Source organism: Myotis lucifugus, unplaced genomic scaffold (assembly GCF_000147115.1).
Source record: "Myotis lucifugus unplaced genomic scaffold, Myoluc2.0 scaffold_395, whole genome shotgun sequence".
NCBI lineage: Eukaryota > Metazoa > Chordata > Mammalia > Chiroptera > Vespertilionidae > Myotis > Myotis lucifugus.
This window is the reverse complement of record NW_005871443.1, coordinates 506,203-526,386: the sequence shown is the minus strand read 5'-3', so window position 1 is coordinate 526,386 and position 20,184 is coordinate 506,203. Positions and strand designations below refer to the sequence as shown.

Genomic DNA, 20,184 nt, shown 5'->3' with positions numbered 1-20,184 from the left:
TCCTCCACCACTGTTCCTGGCCTCTCTCGAACCCGGGAAGGGAAAGAGGGACAGGAGATTCCGAATACGTTCCCCCTGATGTCTCTAGGAGGTTGGGCCACAGAAGCAGGTGTGGTGAGGCTGCTTTTTAAAAAAACAAACCAAAAAGAAGTTCTTTTTCAATCTCCCCCCTGTCATGGTGCGTAGGGGGGAGGCTTCTCCCCGGGGAGGAAAGGGGCTGGAGCATAGAGAGGCGGGGCGTTGGGCTGGAGCCCGAAGCTGGAGCTGGACTGGGACGGAGGCTGCGTGTCCTCGGACAGAGAGAGGTCAGTGGAGGACGAGGCTGGGAAGCTGCTGGACGGCTGCAATGGAACAGAAAAGGCTTCCTCAGTCTGTGGAGAGGGCCAGCCGCATGCAGTCCGCGCGGAGCACCCCTCCAAGAGCCCACCTGGGGCTCAGGCTCCCCCAGACCCAGGGTCACCCGCCTAACCGAGGCCCTGGGGTGGGAACACTCCCTGACCAGAGTGAGTTCTCAGGGAGGCCAGGGGGAGGCCCGGCCCTGCCCAGCGGGGGCCTCCTTTCCACAAAGTCCGCTCCTGCAGCCGCCTGTGGAAACACCCGGCTGTGGAATTCCTCAGACTTCCCAGCCCTCACGCCTGCTATGTGGGAGTCTCATTTTTCAAGGGCAAACATGTCCAAGGAGAAGGCTGCCCAGCTCATTTGGGGACCCCTGGGTTCACCCAACACGTCACACTTTAAGGAAAACCCCAAGAGCTCAGCATTTGTCACCGAGTGTGACGATTAATTTTATGTGACAACTGGCCAGGCCTCGGTGCCCAGATGTTTGGTCGAACACCTGTCTGGAAGTGGCTGTGATGGTATTTTGAGATTGACATTGAAATCAGTAGACTGAGTAAAGCAGGTCACTCTCCATGATGTCGGTGAGCCTCATCCAATCAGTTGAAGGCCTTAAGAGAACAAGACTGAGGTTTCCGGGGAGGAGGGAATTCTCCCAGGAGACTGACCTTGGGCTCGAAACTGCAACATCCATTCTTTCCTGGGTCTCCCACCTGCCATCCTGCCCTGCCCAGGACACCTTGCTCTGTCCCTGTCTCTCTATTTCTCTGTCTCAGTGTCTAATCTACATCTATGTCTACATATATGTGCATCCATCCATCCTATTGGTTCTCTGGAGAACCCTGACGTAGACGCAAGTAAAAGTGATTGAGAAGAAAAACATTTTTCCAGTTTTTCTCCACCTGCCAACAAACCTGTTACACTTTTTTCTTTTTCAAGTTCTAAGAGTTGAAAATGCCTACTTAAAACCGATCTTTAAACAAATAAAGCACACAGGCCCTGCTGTGAAATGCCACAGGGTGAGTGTAGGGCCCTGGTCTCCTGGCAGTGCTGTAATTCCTTTGCTCTCTGCCTGCCAAGTGCCCCGGGGCCCCCGAGAGGCCGACCTCCTGTCTGCCTTGCCCTTCCCTGGAGACTTCTCTACAAAGGAGGTCCAGGAGCCCCAGACCTCAGGATCTGAAAGGAGGATTTCCTCACAAGCTGTCCCTGAAGCCAAGAATGTCACCTTGCTCAGGGTCAACAGCCTGAGTTTTCAGGATCTGACAGCCCAGGGCCCCTGCCCACCTTTGTTTCTTTCTTTCTCTCAAACTCACACTCTGACCACAGGGACAAAGAAAACCTCTAGAGAACATTCTCTGGGGAACATTCTGCTGGGAGCTCCCAGATCCCACCATGTATGTGTCCAGCTCTTCACTGGAAATGAGCACCTGGGAGAACCACAGCATAAACCACCCAGACCATAGAGCAAATCACCAGGAACCAGGGAGTAAACCAGAAGGACCCACGAAGTAAACCACCACAAATCGCAGAGTAACTTGCCAGGAACCATGGAGTAAACACCCTGAACCACAGAGTAAACTACCACAAATCGCAGAGTAACTTGCCAGGAACCATGGAGTAAACACCCTGAACCACAGAGTAAACTACCACGAACCACAGACTTAGCCACCATGAACCACAGAGTAAAACACCATGAACCACGGAGTAAACCACCACAAACCACGGAGTAAACCATCACAAACCACAGACTTAATTAACCACCACAAACCACGGAGTAAACCACCACAAACCACAGAGTAAACCACCACAAACCACAGAGTAAACCACCACAAACCACGGAGTAAAACACCATGAACCACGGAGTAAACCACCACAAACCATGGAATGAACCACCACAAACCACAGAGTAAACCACCACAAACCACAGAGTAAACCACCACAAACCACAGAGTAAAACACCACGAACCACAGAGTAAAACACCACAAACCACAGAGTAAAACACCACGAATCACAGAAAAAACCACCATGAACTGTGGAGTATACCACCAGTAACTATAGAGTGAACTACACTGACAGACAGAGCCGGATCAGGGGAATGGACAAAAAATCCCTTAATCACAGGGTGTGAGCGAAATCTCTCCTTGTGTCCTTGTTCACAAAACTCATCAACACCAACCCCTTCCCTGACTTTCCTGACCAATCAACTCCTAGGAGCAAGGAAGGTGGGTTCTCTTCAAAAAAATTTTTTGGCCAACTGCTCAGATCAGCCACTGGCAGCTGTCCCCTCCCTCTCGGCTGTCAGCAGAAACAGGGTCCCCTCCCTCTCGGCTGTCAGCAGAAACAGGAGCTTCAGTTCTGTTGTTTTCCTGCTATGGAAACACAGGAAACTCATTGATTTGTCCTCTCCTCAAAATCCAATTATTGACATATGTGTAATTATACTCCTACATGTGCTGGCGATAATAGCTGATTAGGCCAACGGGACGAGAGCCCAGGCCTCCCCCGGGAGGGTGAAGAGGGGGCATCTGCTGCTTGTGAAGAGCCAGAGGGCCCCGAAGGAGGGAATATGACACTGAAGTCGAGCAGACCCACTCACCAGCACCGGGATTTAGGGATGGAAGACCATCCGCTCATCCTGCACTCCTGCAAGGAGCAAGTCTCCTGAGGGCACACGGCAAGAGCAGGACACCACCCAGCACCCCGAAGTCAGGCTCCAGGCTTACCAAGAGCCCTGGCTGCTGCCCACCCCCAAGGACCACCCATGCATCCGGCAGTTGACACATGAAGATGTATGACTTCATTGCAAAGGATCAGGTCTGAGCCCCCCGCAGCACCCCTCCCGCCCAAGCACAGAAACACAACTCGGCGTGCATGTTAATATTGTAAACTTCCTAGCACTTGCTGCTGGCGTTGTTAGTAGTACAGGTAAAAGAATGCTAAGCCCCTCTGGTTGCCCCACCCCGAAATGGAAGCCTAGGTAAGTTGTGTGGACCAGTGGTTCTCATCTTCGACCCCTGATGACACTGGGCAACTTCTGGATACATTTTTGGTTGTCACAACGGGGGTGTACTGACAGCTGGTGGGTGGAGGCCAGGGACGCTGCTCCACATCCTATAGTGCACAGGGCAGCGTCACCCCTCAGAGCTCTCTGGCCCTAACGTCAGTAGTGCCACGGTTGAGGTCTGGAGTACATAAGGCGACAGATTATTAGGGTCTATTTCAACCAGAAGCTTCCTAGCTTATAAAGAAGGAAAAGCCAAAACCACAAATGGAAACAGAAGGACAAAGCAAACGCCGCTCTACAAACAAGGTCTCACCCCCACCAAGTGCCCCACAACAACTCCAAGGCCAACAGCAGTATTTTAGGGCGAATCTATGACATCGCCGCTGCTGTGGGCAGTGTGGTTGGGCATTGGCAGATTCACATGGCTCCATCTAAGTAATTGTGCTATGGTGACGGGGCCCAGGCACCTGGTGGTATGTCCCCAGCCGCTCGGGCCCGGAAATCGCAGTGAACTTTGTCGATTGAGAAAGGTTAGTCCTGGCCGGTGTGGCTCAGTTGGGTGTCGTCCCATTACACCAAGAGGTCACCAGTTCCATTCCCGGGCAAGGCAGATGCCCAGGTTGCGGGCTCGATCCCCAGTAAAAGGCGTACAAGAGGCAGCTGATCTATGTTTCTCTCTTTCTCTCTCCCTTTCTCTCTGTCTAAAACCAATAAAAACATATATTTTAAAAAAGAAAGAAAAGGTTAGAGTCCTGAAGGACACCAACAATTGGTCACCATGACCATGTGGAGCAAAGGATGTCCAAACTGCCAAGTTTGGCTGTGGAACGAACGTCCCTGTGAGAGGCTGTGTGTGGAGTGACCGGCCACATCACCCCTCGGATAATCCCAACCCCTTTTCCAGTCCATGCCTGCTCCGCCACCACATCACCTCCATGAGGAGAGGGGAAGCCCTGGGTCCTCCTTCAACCCAAGCCCCCCTGCATGTCCCGTCTGACCAGCGCTGTCCTGCATGACAGCTGCCTGTGATGTGAGCACCGCGGCTTCAGGCAGGTGAAGCTCAGCCTACCTGGAGAGGCAGAGGGTAGGACGAGCAGGTGGGGAGGGTCGCCGGTGCCGGGCAGAAGCCGGAGTAGGCCAGGATCTGCTGGGCAGGGTTGTAGAGGATCTGAGGTGGAGCAGAGGGTCTGTAGGCCAGCTGGGACAGAGGGACCTGCCACCGAGAATGGAGATGCATCAGCCAGCCCCCCAAAGCCTGGCACCTTCAGCCTCGAGCAGTCCCTCCAGGGAGCCCCATGCTCAAGTCATCCAGGAAGGTGAGGTCCTAGCAGATCTGCCAGGGGGAGATGCCTCGAGTCCTCAGATCAAAATCTCTCGGATCGGAACTAAACACCTGAAAAGCGGGGCTTATTTTTGCTTTTTATTTTTTTAAATTGTCCCAGAGACCCACTAAGATTCCAGGTTAGGCCCAGGCCCTCTTTGGTGCTGTTTTGATAAAGCACGAAAACCCCTGATCCCTCCCCTGCAGGTGACGCAGTGTTACACCACCTCCCACGCAGCTTCGGCCATAGCGGGTGGACGGGCTTCCATGCTCAGACATGGTCCTACTGGGCTTGCTTCCCTCATGTGCCAGCCCCGGGGACACAGCCCAGGGGTTTCTGGGCTGGCACAGCAGGAGCTGGGCCCCACAGAGGGCAGGTGGCGAGGGGAGCATCCTGGCCAGAGGAAACAGCTGCAGCCAGAGCCCTGGGGGGCTTGGGCTGAGCAAGGGTGATGGAGGTTGAAGGTCAAGGTTCACAGATGATCTCATGGGCTGAAAAGGAACCCAGCTGGCCTTGCTCAGCATTTTGGCCATTTGGGGGTTTAGGAAGGACAGGGCAGGGCCGGGGGTTCTCCCATGAGGGAGCTAAACATTTTGGCATGGGCAGCTTCACTCTGTCTGCAGGAGGCACTGGGAGGCCCGGCCCAGCTTTGGGCCTGGCTGCCTGCATCTGCCTGGTCTTGCCCTGGCCTCCTGTCTACCTTTCTGTGTGGGTGACCTCAAGGAGCCCCCAGCTGGGCAACAGGACTGTCCACCTCATTTCTCAGTACATACACCTGAGGCTCAGTGCAGACCCTTCCCCGCCAGACAGGGTTTAAATGACTGTGTCTGTAAGTGTTGTCACGGTGCCCAGGCACCGCCTCAGGAGCCCCGCTGCAGACTGCAGACTCCCTTTGCCCCGCCTGCTGGGCAAAGGGACTTACTCTGCACCAGTGTGACGAGCATGTGTGACCTGCATATGAAGCCCTCGTACGCTGAGAGGGCACACACAGCTTTGGGCTGGTTCATGAAGGGCCTTCATTCCTTAAAATAATTTTAAATTGTAAGATCCATTAAACTTATAAGAGTATTACTCAGTGGATGTAGAATGTTAAGGAATCACGCTTTTTGCTTCTCACAGCGCCCCAGAGCTTTGGGTTGGAGAAAGAAAATTGTCCAGAGCAGAGTTTAGACACAACGCTGCGGTCTGGTGGGAAATAGGGGCCCTTCTGGGGCATCGCTACATTCCTGATAGAACACCTATACTGAGGGCTTTCGCAGAGGGCGCCCTGTGGGACCCTCTGCAGACCCCAGGCACCCTGGGAGAGCTGTGGCACCCACTGGAGACTTTGCTGAAGGCATGGTGACCAGCGACTTTCATCCCTGGAGGGTGCTTGTCTTTTCCATGAGTGTAAAGAATCTTATGACCACAGCCAGAGCTTGGAGAGGCGGGCAGCCCCCTCCAGGGTGGCAGCCAGGAGGAAGGTGTGGGTCCTAGGGGACACCAGGATGTCCCGTGTTATCTCAGATTTTATCTAGAGAAACAAAACCTTTTAGAAAATCACAGATCTCGGGAGGAATCCAGGCTCAGCTACTAAAACCGGTCAGTGACCAAAGTCTCCAGAACAGCTGGGTAGCAAGAGACTCGGGAAGAGCTTTAGCTGCCGGGCAGGTGACTTGCCGGCCTTAGAGTTAACACTGGGTCATGGTGGGTGGCTCCTCTCTCTCAGCTGTTATGTGCATGCCGAGGGGTTTGCAACTGGGGACTCTGAGGGGCTGCCCTTCGCCTGCGGCACCTCTAGGATGAAGGGAGGGTTGTTGCAGGAGGTGGCACGTGTGGTGAGAATTTCTAGTTTGGAACAAAGAGGTGTCACAGGGAGAGGACTGGAGAAGGGGGATCCTGCAGCCCAGCCCCAGGCAGGGCTATTTGCCTGTGAAAAGGGAACCACGCTGAGGGGAGGCTCAGCTAGAACAGCCTTCACAGTGAGGCCCTGCAGTCACGGCCCCTTCCTGGCGCTCCGGCACACGCTAAGCACCGCTCTCCCTAGTTCTTGCATCAGAATCACCTATGAGTTTGGGAGAGCGCAGACCCCAGGACCACCTGCCCCTCCAGATCTACCAAATCAGAGGCTCTGGTGATTGCACACGCAGTCGGGGTGAGAGGTGGTGGAGACAGACACATCTAAGTGTCAAGTTCAGGTTCTTCCTCGGAGGGTGGAGGCGAGTGCTGGGACAGACTCTGCTTCCAGAAACGACCGGCAAAGACTGGCTGTCCTTAAAATGTATGGTGGGTGGTGTTCACAAGCCTCAGTTTCCCCATTTGTGAGGGGGGATCAGGAGGCCTGCCTTGTGTGCCTGCGAGAACGTGGGCCTCGAAGCCCTGGTCCGTCCCGAGTGCTGTCGCTGCCCAGCCCGGGCGGCACTACTCACCATGTCCTTGAAGGCCCCCAGGACCGCGGCCGTGACGATGCCCAGGAACAGCCCCAGGACGTTGAGCACCGTCGAGGCCCAGAGCAGCCGGTAGAGGTGGAGCACATCCTGACAGCCGCTCACGCCCACGAACTCATAGTAGGTGGGAGAGTACTCGGTGCTGCACACGGGGAGGAGACACAGCGTCACCTGTGCCTGCGAGGAGAGGACCTGCCAGGTGACAGCCGGGCTGGGAGGACGCAGGGCTGGGCCAGGTGAACTGAATCCAGACCGGCCGTGGTCTTTGCTCTCAAAGGCCCCGAGGGCCCCAGTGGTCATGCCAGAGAGAGGCACCAGCCCAATGGCACCCTGAGGCCAAGGCAGCAAGGCTGTCCCCACCCAGGGAAGGAGCCCCGGGCTCTGAGCAGAGAGGATGGCACCATCACCTTGCCCACTCCCCAAACACAGGCCCTGCACAGGGAGAATGCAGGCCCCAGCGCCCCACCAATGGGGCCCCAACTGAGTCAGCCTTCAGCAATCGGCGGCGCTGGTGGAGGGATTCATCCTGGCCCCCACAGCATGGTTGAGATGAGCCTGCAGCCTGGCCACAGGAGGCTGCTGGGGGCAGTCGCCGTGACGCACACATGCTGCTCCTCCGTTTCATCTTGGAAATAGCGTGGACCCTTTTCTCGGGGAAGGGGGTGCAGCTTAAGCCCCTGGGATTTCCAACAATTCAGGGGGGAGTACCCCAGGAGCAAGCGTTAAAATTCCCACTGGCTTTAAGGTAAGTGTTCAAGCTATTAATACAAATGTAGAAGACAATGGGGGAAGGATTTCGGTTCCATCTTGGAACTCCCACTGGGTCCCAACAACAAATAAAAAGCTGAATAGCCTGGAAAATCAACAACTCGTATTGGGTCCTAAGAGGGGAGGATGCAGGACACACGCTGCTCCCAGATTGGAGATGCAGACAGGTGGATACAAGAGCCCCGCTCCGCGGACACACTCAGGAGCGGAAACGCCTGGGCCCCAGGGGCCGGGGTAGAAAGCGGATCTGTAATGGGTGATCTGCTATGACTTAAGTCAGCATTAAAACCTGTGGGGAACCAGTCCTGGGGACCCCACAGGCTGTGAGATTCACCTTCGGGAGCTCAACCTGGTCCCACACTAAACACCCAGAAAAATGCTCTCGGGCTTCCAGCAGGGGGAGGGAAAGGGACAGTTCTGAAACAGCCAGAGCTGCTTTGCCTCAACAAGGCCTGTCCTCGGGACACTGGTACCCAGGGCCTAACCTGCTGGAGTGTTATCAAGGGGAATACCCAACTCCAGCCCTGTTTAGCCATCTGTCCCAGCTGGGGCGGGGGCGGGGGGGACCGGGGGCGGACACTAAGAAAGGCTGGTGAATTCCACAGGCCAGAGGCACAGGCTCACTACAGAGACATGATCATGGGGCTTATAGACACTTCCCCTCCCCACACCTCACCACATCACTGAGCCTCGGTTTTCTCATCTGTGAAATGGAGCTAACTCCCTTCCCTCATGTAAAGACTACAGGTGATGGTGTAGGTGCAGTGTCCAAGGACAGGGAAGAGCAGAGAGGGGGGAGGAGGGAGGCATGAGGGGCTGCCTCCCCTCCTCCCATGAGGCACCCTCCCCCCCCCCGCCACTCCCTGCTGGACTCACCTTTGGCAGTTGTAGAGGTCACAGCAATAGCAGGTGTTGCTCTTCACCTTCAGCTGGCACTTGCCATTCAGGGAGTGACAGGTGACCTGCAAGCAGAAAGGCCTTGCCGGGTCTCAGGGACCTGTCCCCTGTGTGCCCGCTCATTCTCTCCCCAGGGTGAGCAGGGCTGCACCCTGGTCAGTCAGGCAGTTCTCCCTCCTGAGCCCACATTTCTTGACCTTCCCCTTCATCCCCCTATTCCAGGTGCTTCGGGGTTGGGGCGTGACAGGACTCTGCCCTGCAGGAGGAGTTAGAGGACCAGGCTCAGTCACACAGGGTGTCCAGGTGGACAAGGATTGATAGACAAGGAAAGGGAGAGGGTTCTGAGCACCATGCCTCCAGGCAGATTCCTGCAGGTAAAGACCCCTCCAGGCAGGGGTTCCTGCAGGTGGGGGTACCTCCAGGCAGGGATTCCTGCAGGTGGGGGTACCTCCAGGGAGGACCCTTCCTGACAACACAGAGAACAACTCCCAGCAGCCTGATCTGACCAAGCCACCGGCTGTCTAACCCACACAGAGGCCTCCCCTCAGGCTACAAATGCTTGGAGGACATTTGATTTTTTAAAAAAAAAAAAAAAAGCAAAATTAGGGAAAAACACATGCCTTCCTCCTTCCCCCAGTGCTATTCAATGTGGGGGCCTGAGACATGCCACCCACAGTTCGGAGGTAAGCAGGGCAGAGACCACTGACTTCAGAAAGAAGACAGTGACATTTGGGGGGAAAGAGCTTCCAAGGGAGGAGGATCGTACACCGAGTGGTGGAAGGAGGTTCGAGCAAACTCTCCCAGCTCTTTCTGCAGGAGCTGACGTGGCTCTGAGGGGCAGAGACCTGGGCACACCATACCCTAGAGGTCCTCAGAGCCTCTCTGGGGCCCCAGTGGGTCGGCAAGCTCAAGCAACCCTTTGGGCACATGGCCTTCCTTTCCGAGTTCCGTGGTTAACTTCTGGAAACCACCCAAGCTGGCAATGGGGCACTCCAGAGCTCTTGAGAAGCGTTGCAGAAAGATTACTCTGGAAATGGCTTGGGAAACAGTCCTGATGGGGAGGAGACCAGACACAGGCCAGGGAGCCATGGAAGTAGCACCAGCGTGACTCAGACCCGGAGGAGACTGGGGCCGGGAGGCGTGACAGGTCACACTGGAGGGCTGGAAAGACAACAGTCCCGAGCAGGCACAGGGCCCGGGGAAGGAGGGAGCAAGGGCAAGGTGCGGCTCTGAGCCCAGCAAACAGCTCGTGGGCAGGTCAGAGCCCCAGCATGGGGAGTTGGAGGTCAAAAGGCCTGACCCTAACCCTAGGTGCCCCCTCTTGGGAGGTGTGTCCTCCTAGGAAGTGTGGAGAGCAATAGCAGGGGACGGTGGCTTAGACCAGGGTCAGCCACTAGAGGCCTGGAGCCAAGCCCAGTTCACCCACTAGAAAATGGCTGCATCACGTGGCTGCTCCCACAGAGCAGTGAAGAGAGTAGCTGGCTTGTAAATCCTAAAATACTACTGACCTTTTATGGAGAACATTGCTGGCCCCTTGTTTGAACTGTGTGGGCAGCTTCTTCCCCATTATCTTCGGGGAGCTTTTATTTTTTTTAATATATATTTTTATTGATTTCAGAGAAGAAGGGAGAGGGAGAGAGAGATAGAAACATCAATGATGAGAGAGAATCATTGATCGGCTGCCTCCTGCACGCCCCCACTGGGGATCAAGCCCATAAAATGGGCATGTGCCCCGACCAGGAATGGAACCATAACCTCCTGGCTCACTGGTTGATGTTCAACCACTGAGCCACACCATCTGGGCCTCAGGAAGCTTTTAAATCCCCAGGTCCACTAAGCCTCCTCCCTAGGATGAGACCCAGCATCAAGCTCCTGGGCTGAGTCCTGTGGGCAGGGGTTCGAGAAGCCCTGGTGGAGGGGTGGAGCTGCGGGAGCCCCACACATGGGCTGGTCATCAAAAGGTCTGATACATCTGGTCAGGAGGGGGCCATGCTCCTCCATGATCCCAGGAGCAGAGGGTAACAGTTGACCTTGAACTGGACTGAACACCTGAGTAGAAGGAAGGGAAGAGCAGCGCCAGGACCTTTGGAGGACAGGGGCACACATGGAGGGCCTGGGGAGCCCATGACCACTCTGAACAGGACAGGTCCCCTCCGGCCAGGAGAAAGGCCACACGTACCAGGACTGGCCTTTGGAGGAGAACTGTGCCACCTGCTTGGAGAGGGCAACAGGGAGCCTCAGGTCAGCATCAGGGACCTGGCCACTGGCCACTCAGGGCCTCATGCTACAGCATCCAGAATGCACCTTCTCCTCCCATGGTTCTCGGAGCACCCCAACCACCCTGCGGGACGTTAACCGTGCTGTTTGCCTCCGGTGTTCTCCTGCTTCTCCTGCTTCTCCTGGCTACTCTGTCCCTTCTTTGATATCTGTATGCAGTTTGAGAGCCTGTGGTTAGTTAAACCAGCAAATCTGCACAGAGCTGGAGTGACACAGCCAGACGAAGGGAGCCGCGTGCTCTCCTGGGTCTGAGAGAGGACGGCATGCCGTGGGGCACTTTGCTACTCCTGGCCTTTCATGCGGCTAGAAATAGAAATGAAATCACCCTGCAGATGTCCTTGGCCCCGGGGACCGTGGAGGAGTTTCTTGGCCAACGCAAATGTAGTGCACTAGCTTTTATTGCAGCGATTAAGTCAATCAAAGGCTCATCAGATAGGCCACAACGAACTGGACTAGTGAATTGTAGGACTGTTGTGTGTCAAAGACAACAAGTCGGCAGCTGTGATTCCAGAATAAATACAATACATTAAGATGTCAAAGCTAGCTCAAAACAAAGTCTCACCCTGGCACAGAGGGCAGACGTGACCGGGAGAACTGTAAGAACCCAGACATTCGATTTTAACTAGGGACGCAGGCACGGTGGGATCCGCGGATGAGCAGAGTGAAGCCAGGCACATCAGCCAGTGCTCCTGCTTACCTCCGTCTGGTAGACGTCGGGCAAGTATCCCACCCCACTGGAGTAGAACTGGCATCTTCCCGTGGTGAGGGGTCTTGTCTCCTAGAGACAAACACACAATGGGATTCAGAGTTTCCTCTCTAAACCGGGAGTGGCCAGAGGCAGTTTCAGACCTGTCTGCCGTTTCCAGGCCTCTCTACAGGAGAGACGCCAAACCCAACTAATAGCCTGCCATGCAGAACACCCAGCAGGAAATGCCACACCTCGTTCCAGAGCAGCCGGCTCCTGCATCCCGGAGGCAGGTGAGTAGAAGGCCCCAGGGGAGCAGGCACCCTGTCCCCGCAGGCTCGGCTGACACATCTCTCATCAGTCAGCACAGGGCAGCTGACGGGAGGGGTTGCAGGACTTTCTGAGGTGCCCTCCTACAACTCTCAACAAGTTGACCCCTTGGCTCCTGTCTCTTTCTTGGAAAGCAAAACATATTTTTCCACTAGGAAGGGAGCAAGATGAATTTCAGTATAATAACTCAACCAGCCAATCAACCACCCAGCCACTAGCCATCCACCTAATCATTTAATCAATCAATTTTCTATGCATCCATCCATCTATCCTCCATCCCTCCATCTATCTATTCTTTAGCAATCCATCCAGTCATCCCCATCCATCCACCCACCAACCACCCAAGCATACATCCACCTGTCGCCCTACATAAGTATTCATCCATGCGTCTCTCCCCAACATCCATGGAGTAGACACAGAGCCAAATTATAAGGGTATAGTTCCTGCCCTTAGGGGATTAGTGAAGAAGACAGATCCGCCCCCCCACCCCTCCCCCAAAAAAACCCTGACAATTACAAAATGTTTATAATCTCTGGTAGAGAACAGCTATAAAATGCCATGAAACTACATAATCTGTAAGTTATAAAATGAGTTAGAATCCCAACAATTATAGTCAGGTTTAATACTGTGTTATGTTAGTTGTAATTCTCAAAGCAGTCTTACTTCTGACCTAAGAAAAAAGTATAAAAAACTACCAATGGCAATGGCAACAGAGAGGGACAGTCACGCATTTGTTCACCCGGGCAGCAGCTACTGACGGACGGGGCTACTACACGCCAGGCCTGGTCTGGATGCTACGGCAACTGGGGGGATGGGACCGAGTCCCTGTCCTCACAGAATCTATCTTCCTGCGGGAAGACAGACGCCAGGGCACAGGAAATGTGCGTGGAACGTAGAAGGTGGTGGAAAGGGCTGTGGAGAGAAACAGGAGGCTGGTGCGGCTGCCGTACCAGGTCGGTTATACCCCAGAAGGACCCTCTGCCAGGGGCCCCCTGCCTGATTCCACTCCTCCCTTCACTTCCTGGTATCGTCCCAGCCAGGCTCTTTCATCTGCAGCTCCAGCTCAGTGTCTGTCCCAGGGAGTCAGGCCAGTGCCTGCACAGTCCACATGGCTGCATCATGTGCAGGCGACAAGCTTCGGGTTCCGGTGGATGGCCCTGTGGACAGGCATTTTCCTTCGTGCCTGTAATCATGGGGAAATGCCCCTCTGGACTGGACGGTGATGCCTTGATGAAAGGGTCCTCGTTCATGAGTCACCAAAAGTCACCCTCACGCCTTCCTGGTCTAAAAGTCCAGTCCAGCTCAAGAGCTGACTGCCCAGGTCTCAGAGAGCCTCTTCCCATGAGCTCTGTCTCAGTCAGCTCGGGCTGCTAGAACAAATACACAGGCGGGATGGCTTAACAGCACACACTTATCCCTCACAGTTCTGAAGGCTGGAAGTCCGAGATCAGAGTGCCAGTGCGGTTGGATGCCATCAGTCACTGACGATGCCCCAGAGTAGCCACTAACACACTCTGGGGCGACCACAACGTTGCTCTGCGAAAGGCAGGTCCTCCCTGAACTGGCACCGGAGGCCCAGTGATGGCCACAAACTCCACTGTTTCCCGTTTCTCCTGCAATGACCTGCGAACCCCAGGAGTCCACAGCCCAGCAGGCCTGACTGGGTGGAAACAGACAGGTGGGCTCATTCCCGACAGATCTGCCAGGGCTCACGTTCCACTTCACCAGGTGCCCGGCCAGTTTGGAACACGGGAGCCTGGAATTTTATCTAGCGGTATTTAGACCTCGCCTACAATGATGAAGGGCTTCAAAACATCCTATTCCTCCATGAAACAAAGTGGGGCTGAGGGGCGGCACGCCTCCGTCCTCACTCCTGCCGTGCTGGACGGAGGAGATCCTTCCACCTGGGAAACCGCTGGCTCTTAAGGGAATTTCTGCCTGGGGAGAGCCGGCGACACAGCCTCCGGGCGGGACCCACCTGCGGCTGCTGGGAGCCCCTCTGTCAGGAGGGACCCTCTTTCTCAGGAAGGCAAGGCTGGTTTTTCCTTCACAACCAGGGTTCCCAAAACCACCTTCCAGACCCAAGCGTTTAATTTGGTGGGGAAGGTAAAAACCTTAAAATGATCTCATTTTGAAAATGGTCTTAAGAAATTATATCGACCAGTTGTTCTCCATCTCCATTGAGAGAGAGGGATGGGTTTGTGAGCAGCCGCAGACACACGGTCCGAGTTGGTCCTGGTACTGAGGGTCCTCATGCCCCACCCGGGCTTCACATGGGCTGCCTCGTGGTGAGAGGAAACCAGTTGGCTCGAGGCCAGGTAGCATCACTCGAATGCCCCTGTAAGCAGATGACCAGGTCCATGCGCTAACACTGCCCCCAAGTACACATCTGTCTCCGGGCACTCCTCCCACACCAGCGCCCTGAGGGCAGACATGGATTGTCTCCGTAGAAGACCTTGGCATTGTCAACCCCCAGCCGGCATGGTTTGAGCACTAGGACGCTTGCTCCTCGAGGAAAGGGCCGAGGCATGTCCATCTTTGCACTCCCAGCTCAGGTGAGGCCCTTGATCAATATTTGCTGATTGAGTGACACTTGAGATAATGCAGGTATGACAGTCCAACACCACAGCAACCTGCTGGCCTCAGTAACTTAGCACTGGATGGGAAATCAGGTTCGGATCAAAGGATATGCTTTCTGTTCCAACCAAACAGTGTGCTGAAACCATGACAACAAATATGGGCCAGGGACTCCTAGATCAATTAACTTTCCAAAAATAAGAAACAAGGGGGGAAAAGTCTGGGACAAAGTATACACCATTTCCTTAAAAGTGCTATAAATGTAAATATTTATTCGACAAACAGAGAATAACCTAGAACAGCGGTTCTCAACCTGTGGGTCAAAGGACCCTTTCACAGGGGTCACCTAAGACCATCAGAAAACACATATATAATTACATATTGTTTTGTGATTAATCACTATGCTTTAATTATGTTCAATTTGTAACAATGAAAATACATCCTGCATATCAGATATTTACATTACGATTCATAACAGTAGCAACATTACAGTTATGAAGTAGCAACGAAAATAATTTTATGGTTGGGGGTCACCACAACATGAGGAACTGTATTAAAGGGTCACGGCATTAGGAAGGTTGAGAACCACTGACCTAGAAGGATAATTGTGGTGCAGTTCTGGCCTTGGCTGGGGGTGTTGGGCCTCCACCTCTTCCAGGTGGCTCTCTAGCCCACAGGACCTGGGAGGTTCTGCTGTGTTTTCCTCTGTCTCAGTCTTACCAATGGTACCACAGTAGGCTTGTTTACATCGGCATCACCACAAACATGTGAATACTTCGTTGCACTATGACATGACGGTGGCTATGAAGTCACTAGGCGATAGGAATGTTTCAGCTCCATTGTAATCTTATGAGACCACCTCATACATGCACTCGGTCACTGACTGAAACATCATTATGTGGCACATGACTGTAACCACTGACAGAATCTTCCATCTCGGGCTTCCACACCATTAGGTAAACCTATAAGGATTTCACAGGTTACAGTGTCAAGCTGGAAAATTCTGTCATAACCTTTTTTTTTTTTAAATTGATTTCAGAGAGGAAGAAAGAGGGAGAGAGAGATAGAAACATCAATGATGAGAGAGAATCATTGATCGGCTGCCTCCTGCTCGCCCCCTACTGGGGATTAAGCCTGCAACCCAGGCATGTGCCCTTGACTGGAATCGAACCCAGGACCCTTCAGTCCGCAGGCCATCGCTCTATCCACTGAGCCAAACCAGCTAGGGCTGTCATAACCTTTTTTTTTTAAAATATATTTCACTGATCCCTTACAGAGAGGAAGGGAGAGGGACAGAGAGTCAGAAACATCGATCAGCTGCCTCCTGCACACCCCCCACTGGGGACGTGCCCACAGCCAAGGCACATGCCCCCGACCAGAATCGAACCCGGGACCCTGCAGTCCGCAGGCCGATGCTCTATCCACTGAGCCAAACTGGTCAGGGCTTGTCATAACCTTTTAAGAGAAACAGATTTGAACTATAAAACCTGGGAAGGCATGAGTCAGCAGATTTCGGGATGTATTTCGTCTTGTTAAATTTAAAGAATGACCTGAGGAAAGTTACTTGGGAAGTTGAAGACTTTGATTCTGACGGATGGGATGGTATGTGTGTGTGTGTGTGCGTGTGTGTGTGTGTGTGTTTTGCAGGCAATAAAGAAAAGTGACAGAGGGAAGGACATCAATTGACAAAGAGAAATGGAGAGAGAAGCAGGGAAGGTCTCTGAGCTCCGGGAAGCTATTTCTGTATGTAGATCTTTCAAACCCAGGAAAGCGATTGAGAGCAAAATTAAAAAGATGGAACTCACTATGTGCCGAGCGGCAAACACGCCGTCCACGATGGCACAGCAGAAGGCGGCCACCACGCCGAAGCTGATAAACACAATGGCTGCCACCAGCTGGAAGCAGAAGACAAGAGGAGGGTGTGGGTGTCTAGTGCTTAACAAAAACCTTTTTTCAAATGCAGACCAGTTCCAAGTCCCGCCTGATGTTAGCTGTGCCTTTTGCAGAATTCTCACTTCTTCCCTACCACCTCTGTCCTCAGTGACTCACAGCCTCGAACAGACCCTGGGCCAGAGTTCACCCCATACAAGGCACATTCTTGTTGATTTTATTTTACACAATAAATAGGCTGCTTTGTGGGTGGGGATCTTCAGTTCCCGCCCCTCTGCACAATCCTCACGAATAATCAGAGGTTATTTAACCAGCTCCTACAATGGGTATTTAAATGGTTTACAATTTCTTGCTATTACTTACTCTGCTACAAAGACCCTAAATTTGTTCTCCATATAAAATCTGTGTTAATGTATGAGTAGGATAGATTCCTGGAACATTCAAGAACCCATACTTTTAGATAGGACCCACTTAGGATCGCTGCTCTTAGACTCTTAGACTCTGAGCGAGAAGCCCCATAAAGGGGCTTGGCCAATTGGACTCCCTCTCCCTGATAGTCTAACACCCATCTCCTTAGATCCCAAACAACACTTCATAGTATTAACCTTTTACGCTTTACCAACCTGAGGTTGGTGATCTTTTCTTACAGTTGCTGGCCATTTCTTTAAATTTTTGCTTGTGAAATAATTTCAAGTTTACCAAAACAAATAGCAAAAATCGTACAAAAAATCCTGTCTCCTTTCCTCAAATTCCAACCCTTTCAAAACCACGTTCATGACTTTCCTTATCATAACTCCTCTCTCCAGCAATGAGAACTCCACTCTCATGAGCCACAATATATGTATTTCCTCGGCCCTAGAATGTGCATTGAAGTAGTTTGGGAATTACTAACCCAAACCTTGTGAAAAACAAGCTACTATCTAGAGTTCAATATTTGTGTGCAGTTCTTTTTGTCTCTAGCCTTAGAGAATATGGTCAAAACCTGTTTCCCCACGTGACTTAGGTTGGTTCCCTCCCTGTGGCTGAGTTACTCATTAATAATGCAGTCAGGCTCACAGGTGACTGTATTCCATATGGCCCTCTCCCTCTCCATCAATGTGAATCTTCATTATTTATATATCCAACTAAGTATAGGGAGTTGGTAAGAAACGTTGCCTGCCCGGACACCCCGGAACTTTGAGTTCAGTTTTGATGTGAACAAGGGGACAGATGCCGAAACGGGAGGTGCCGTCCATGCTGCTGTCCAAGGTGAAAGGAGGCCGGCCGGTTCCCAGGCTTGCCTTGGACACAGCCCCTTCCCTCACACCCCCACTCCAGTCCCATTCTGTGTTGCTTCCAAATGAAAACAGCCCCCCGACATTGCAAATCAGAGCTGTCTCCTGAGTCCTTTTGGGGGGATCTCTGAACTGGTCACCTTTTTGGTCCTCAGTTTCCCATCTGGAAAGGAGGTGCGGGGCTATGACCTATCAGTGGGTTGAATAAATGCCTCTGGACACCTGAGCTGGTCTAGGTACTGTGGGTACAGATGTGACAAAGCCAGCAGGTGTCCTTGGCCTTTCCCACAATAGATGGCATTTTATGATGCGTTTATTAAAGAAGAACTTGGGGCCACCTGTGGCAGCTGTGCCTGCATAAGCCTTGATCTGTACAACAACCAAAATGATTTCCTATTGGACTTTCTACGGTGCCGAGGCAGTTTTAACACCAGGTCCTCTGAACAGCGGCTCTGGGTCAATGGACTCAATAATGAGTCAGCAGCTGCTCTGAGTGCTGGAGAGGAGCAGAATGGATGGGTCCCCACCCTGAAGAGCAGACGCCCCAGGGTGATAACGCTGTAACAGGTGTAAATCAAGAGCTCTGGATGTGGGCACAAAGGAGGACCCACCTTACCCTGAGGATGATGGAGGCCCTGGAAAAATACACTGAATTTCCTCCAGAAGCCGTGCCAGCCAGGAGCTCCACTACCTACCACGGAACATTTGACGTTCATCAACACTAAGGAATATGGCCTAAGGCAAAACTGCTTCCTTTATCTCAATGGGGAGGGGGACATCTGTGTGGCTTCTTCCCCTATGAAATTACTGCATACAAATAAAATCATTATGATGGAAAGAGTTATGTAAAAATCTTTTGAGGAATTATATCTAGCCCAGTGGTTCTCAACCTTCCTAATGCCGTGACCCTTTAATACAGTTCCTCATGTTGTGGTGACCCCCAATCTCATTGTTACAAATTGAACATAATTAAAGCATAGTAATTAATCACAAAAACAATATGTAATTACATATGTGTTTTCTGATGGTCTTAGGTGACCCCTGTGAAAGGGTCGTTCGACCCCAAAAGGGGTCATGACCCACAGGTTGAGAACCGCTGATCTAGCCGGACTTCCCTACATTTGTATTGTTGTTATACAAAAAATAACAACAAAACATTGTTGTTATAAAAGATTCAGAAGCAACTTTCAGATTTCCCAGTAGGGAGGCCAGGGGCCTTTGCTTTTCTGAAGGGGAAAAAAAGCCTGCCTCTAATTTGGCGGCTTGTCCTTCCAGCCTCTTCCTTTGACCTTCTTGCCGCTCCCAGATGGATGCTCTTTGTCCTTGCTCGGTGCACACCCTTTGAAGATGAAATACGAAGCCCCGTGGTTCATGCTTTTCTTTCACACTGGCCTTGAATCCCAAGGTCACACCAGCTCGTTTTAATCAGCTGGGAGAAAAGGGTGGTATGTCACCATTATTCCTGCCAAGGGTGCTTCTGTGATTACCACAAGGACCCTCAACCCAGCAGCTGGAGGGGACGGACGCAGCTCACACTCTGTCCCATAAGGGCACCCCTAATTCTTTTTATTTTTTTTACTTGGGAGCTTGAACTTAAACTCTTGTATGTGGCTTGTTTTGTTTTGTTTTATATTCTTTATTGTTTATAGTATTACATATGTCTCCTTTTCCCCTGCATTGACCTCTCCCCGGCCACCTCCACCCCCCAGCACATGCCCTCACCCCCCTGGTGTCTGTGTCCATTGGTAATGCTTTTATGCATTCATACAAGTCCTTTGGTTGATCTCTTACCCCCCACCCCCCACCACCACCACCTTCCCCTGTATTTCCCCTGAAGTTTAATAGTCTGTTTGATGCTTCTCTGTCTCTGGATCTATTTTTGTTCATCAGTTTATGTTGTTCATTATATTACACAAATGAGTGAGATCATGTGATATTTATCTTTCTCTGACTGGCTTATTTCCTTTAGCATAATGCTTTCCAGGTCCATCCATGCTGTTGCGAATGGTAAAGGTTCTTTCTTTTTTACAGCAGCATAGTATTCCATTGTGTAGATGTATCACAGTTTTTTAATCCAATCATCTGCTGATGGCACTTAGGCTATTGTAAATTGTGCTGCTATGAACATGGGATATATTCCTAGAAGTGGGATACTGGGTCAAATGGAAGTTCCATTTTTGAGGAAACTCCATACTGTTTTCCACAGTGGCTGCACCAGTCTGCATTCCCAACCCCTAATTCTTGTTGGGCAGAATTTGCAGCCAAAGAGGTGTGAAGGAGAAGAGACTCAAAGATGAACAAAACCACTTTGGAGTTCCCAAAGGCCTTTAGCACAGGGCTTCCCATCTAATTCTGACAACTGTGATGTTATTACCTGAGAAACTTCCAGAAACAACA

General features: G+C 52.3%; 1 protein-coding gene across 1 annotated transcript in view; it reads right to left on the bottom strand.

The window, feature by feature from the left end:
- Positions 1 to 102: 102 nt before the first annotated feature.
- TMEM255B (transmembrane protein 255B) overlaps positions 103 to 20,184 on the bottom strand; it is a 33,315-nt gene continuing 13,233 nt past the window's right edge. The window contains exons 3-8 of the mRNA XM_006102049.3: positions 16,429 to 16,518; positions 11,729 to 11,809; positions 8,734 to 8,819; positions 7,072 to 7,231; positions 4,411 to 4,554; positions 103 to 341 (exon numbers count right to left, since the gene is read on the bottom strand). Of these exons, the coding sequence (XP_006102111.1) occupies positions 174 to 341; positions 4,411 to 4,554; positions 7,072 to 7,231; positions 8,734 to 8,819; positions 11,729 to 11,809; positions 16,429 to 16,518 (729 nt within the window). The 3' untranslated portion in view covers positions 103 to 173. The remainder of the gene's footprint in view (positions 342 to 4,410; positions 4,555 to 7,071; positions 7,232 to 8,733; positions 8,820 to 11,728; positions 11,810 to 16,428; positions 16,519 to 20,184) is intronic.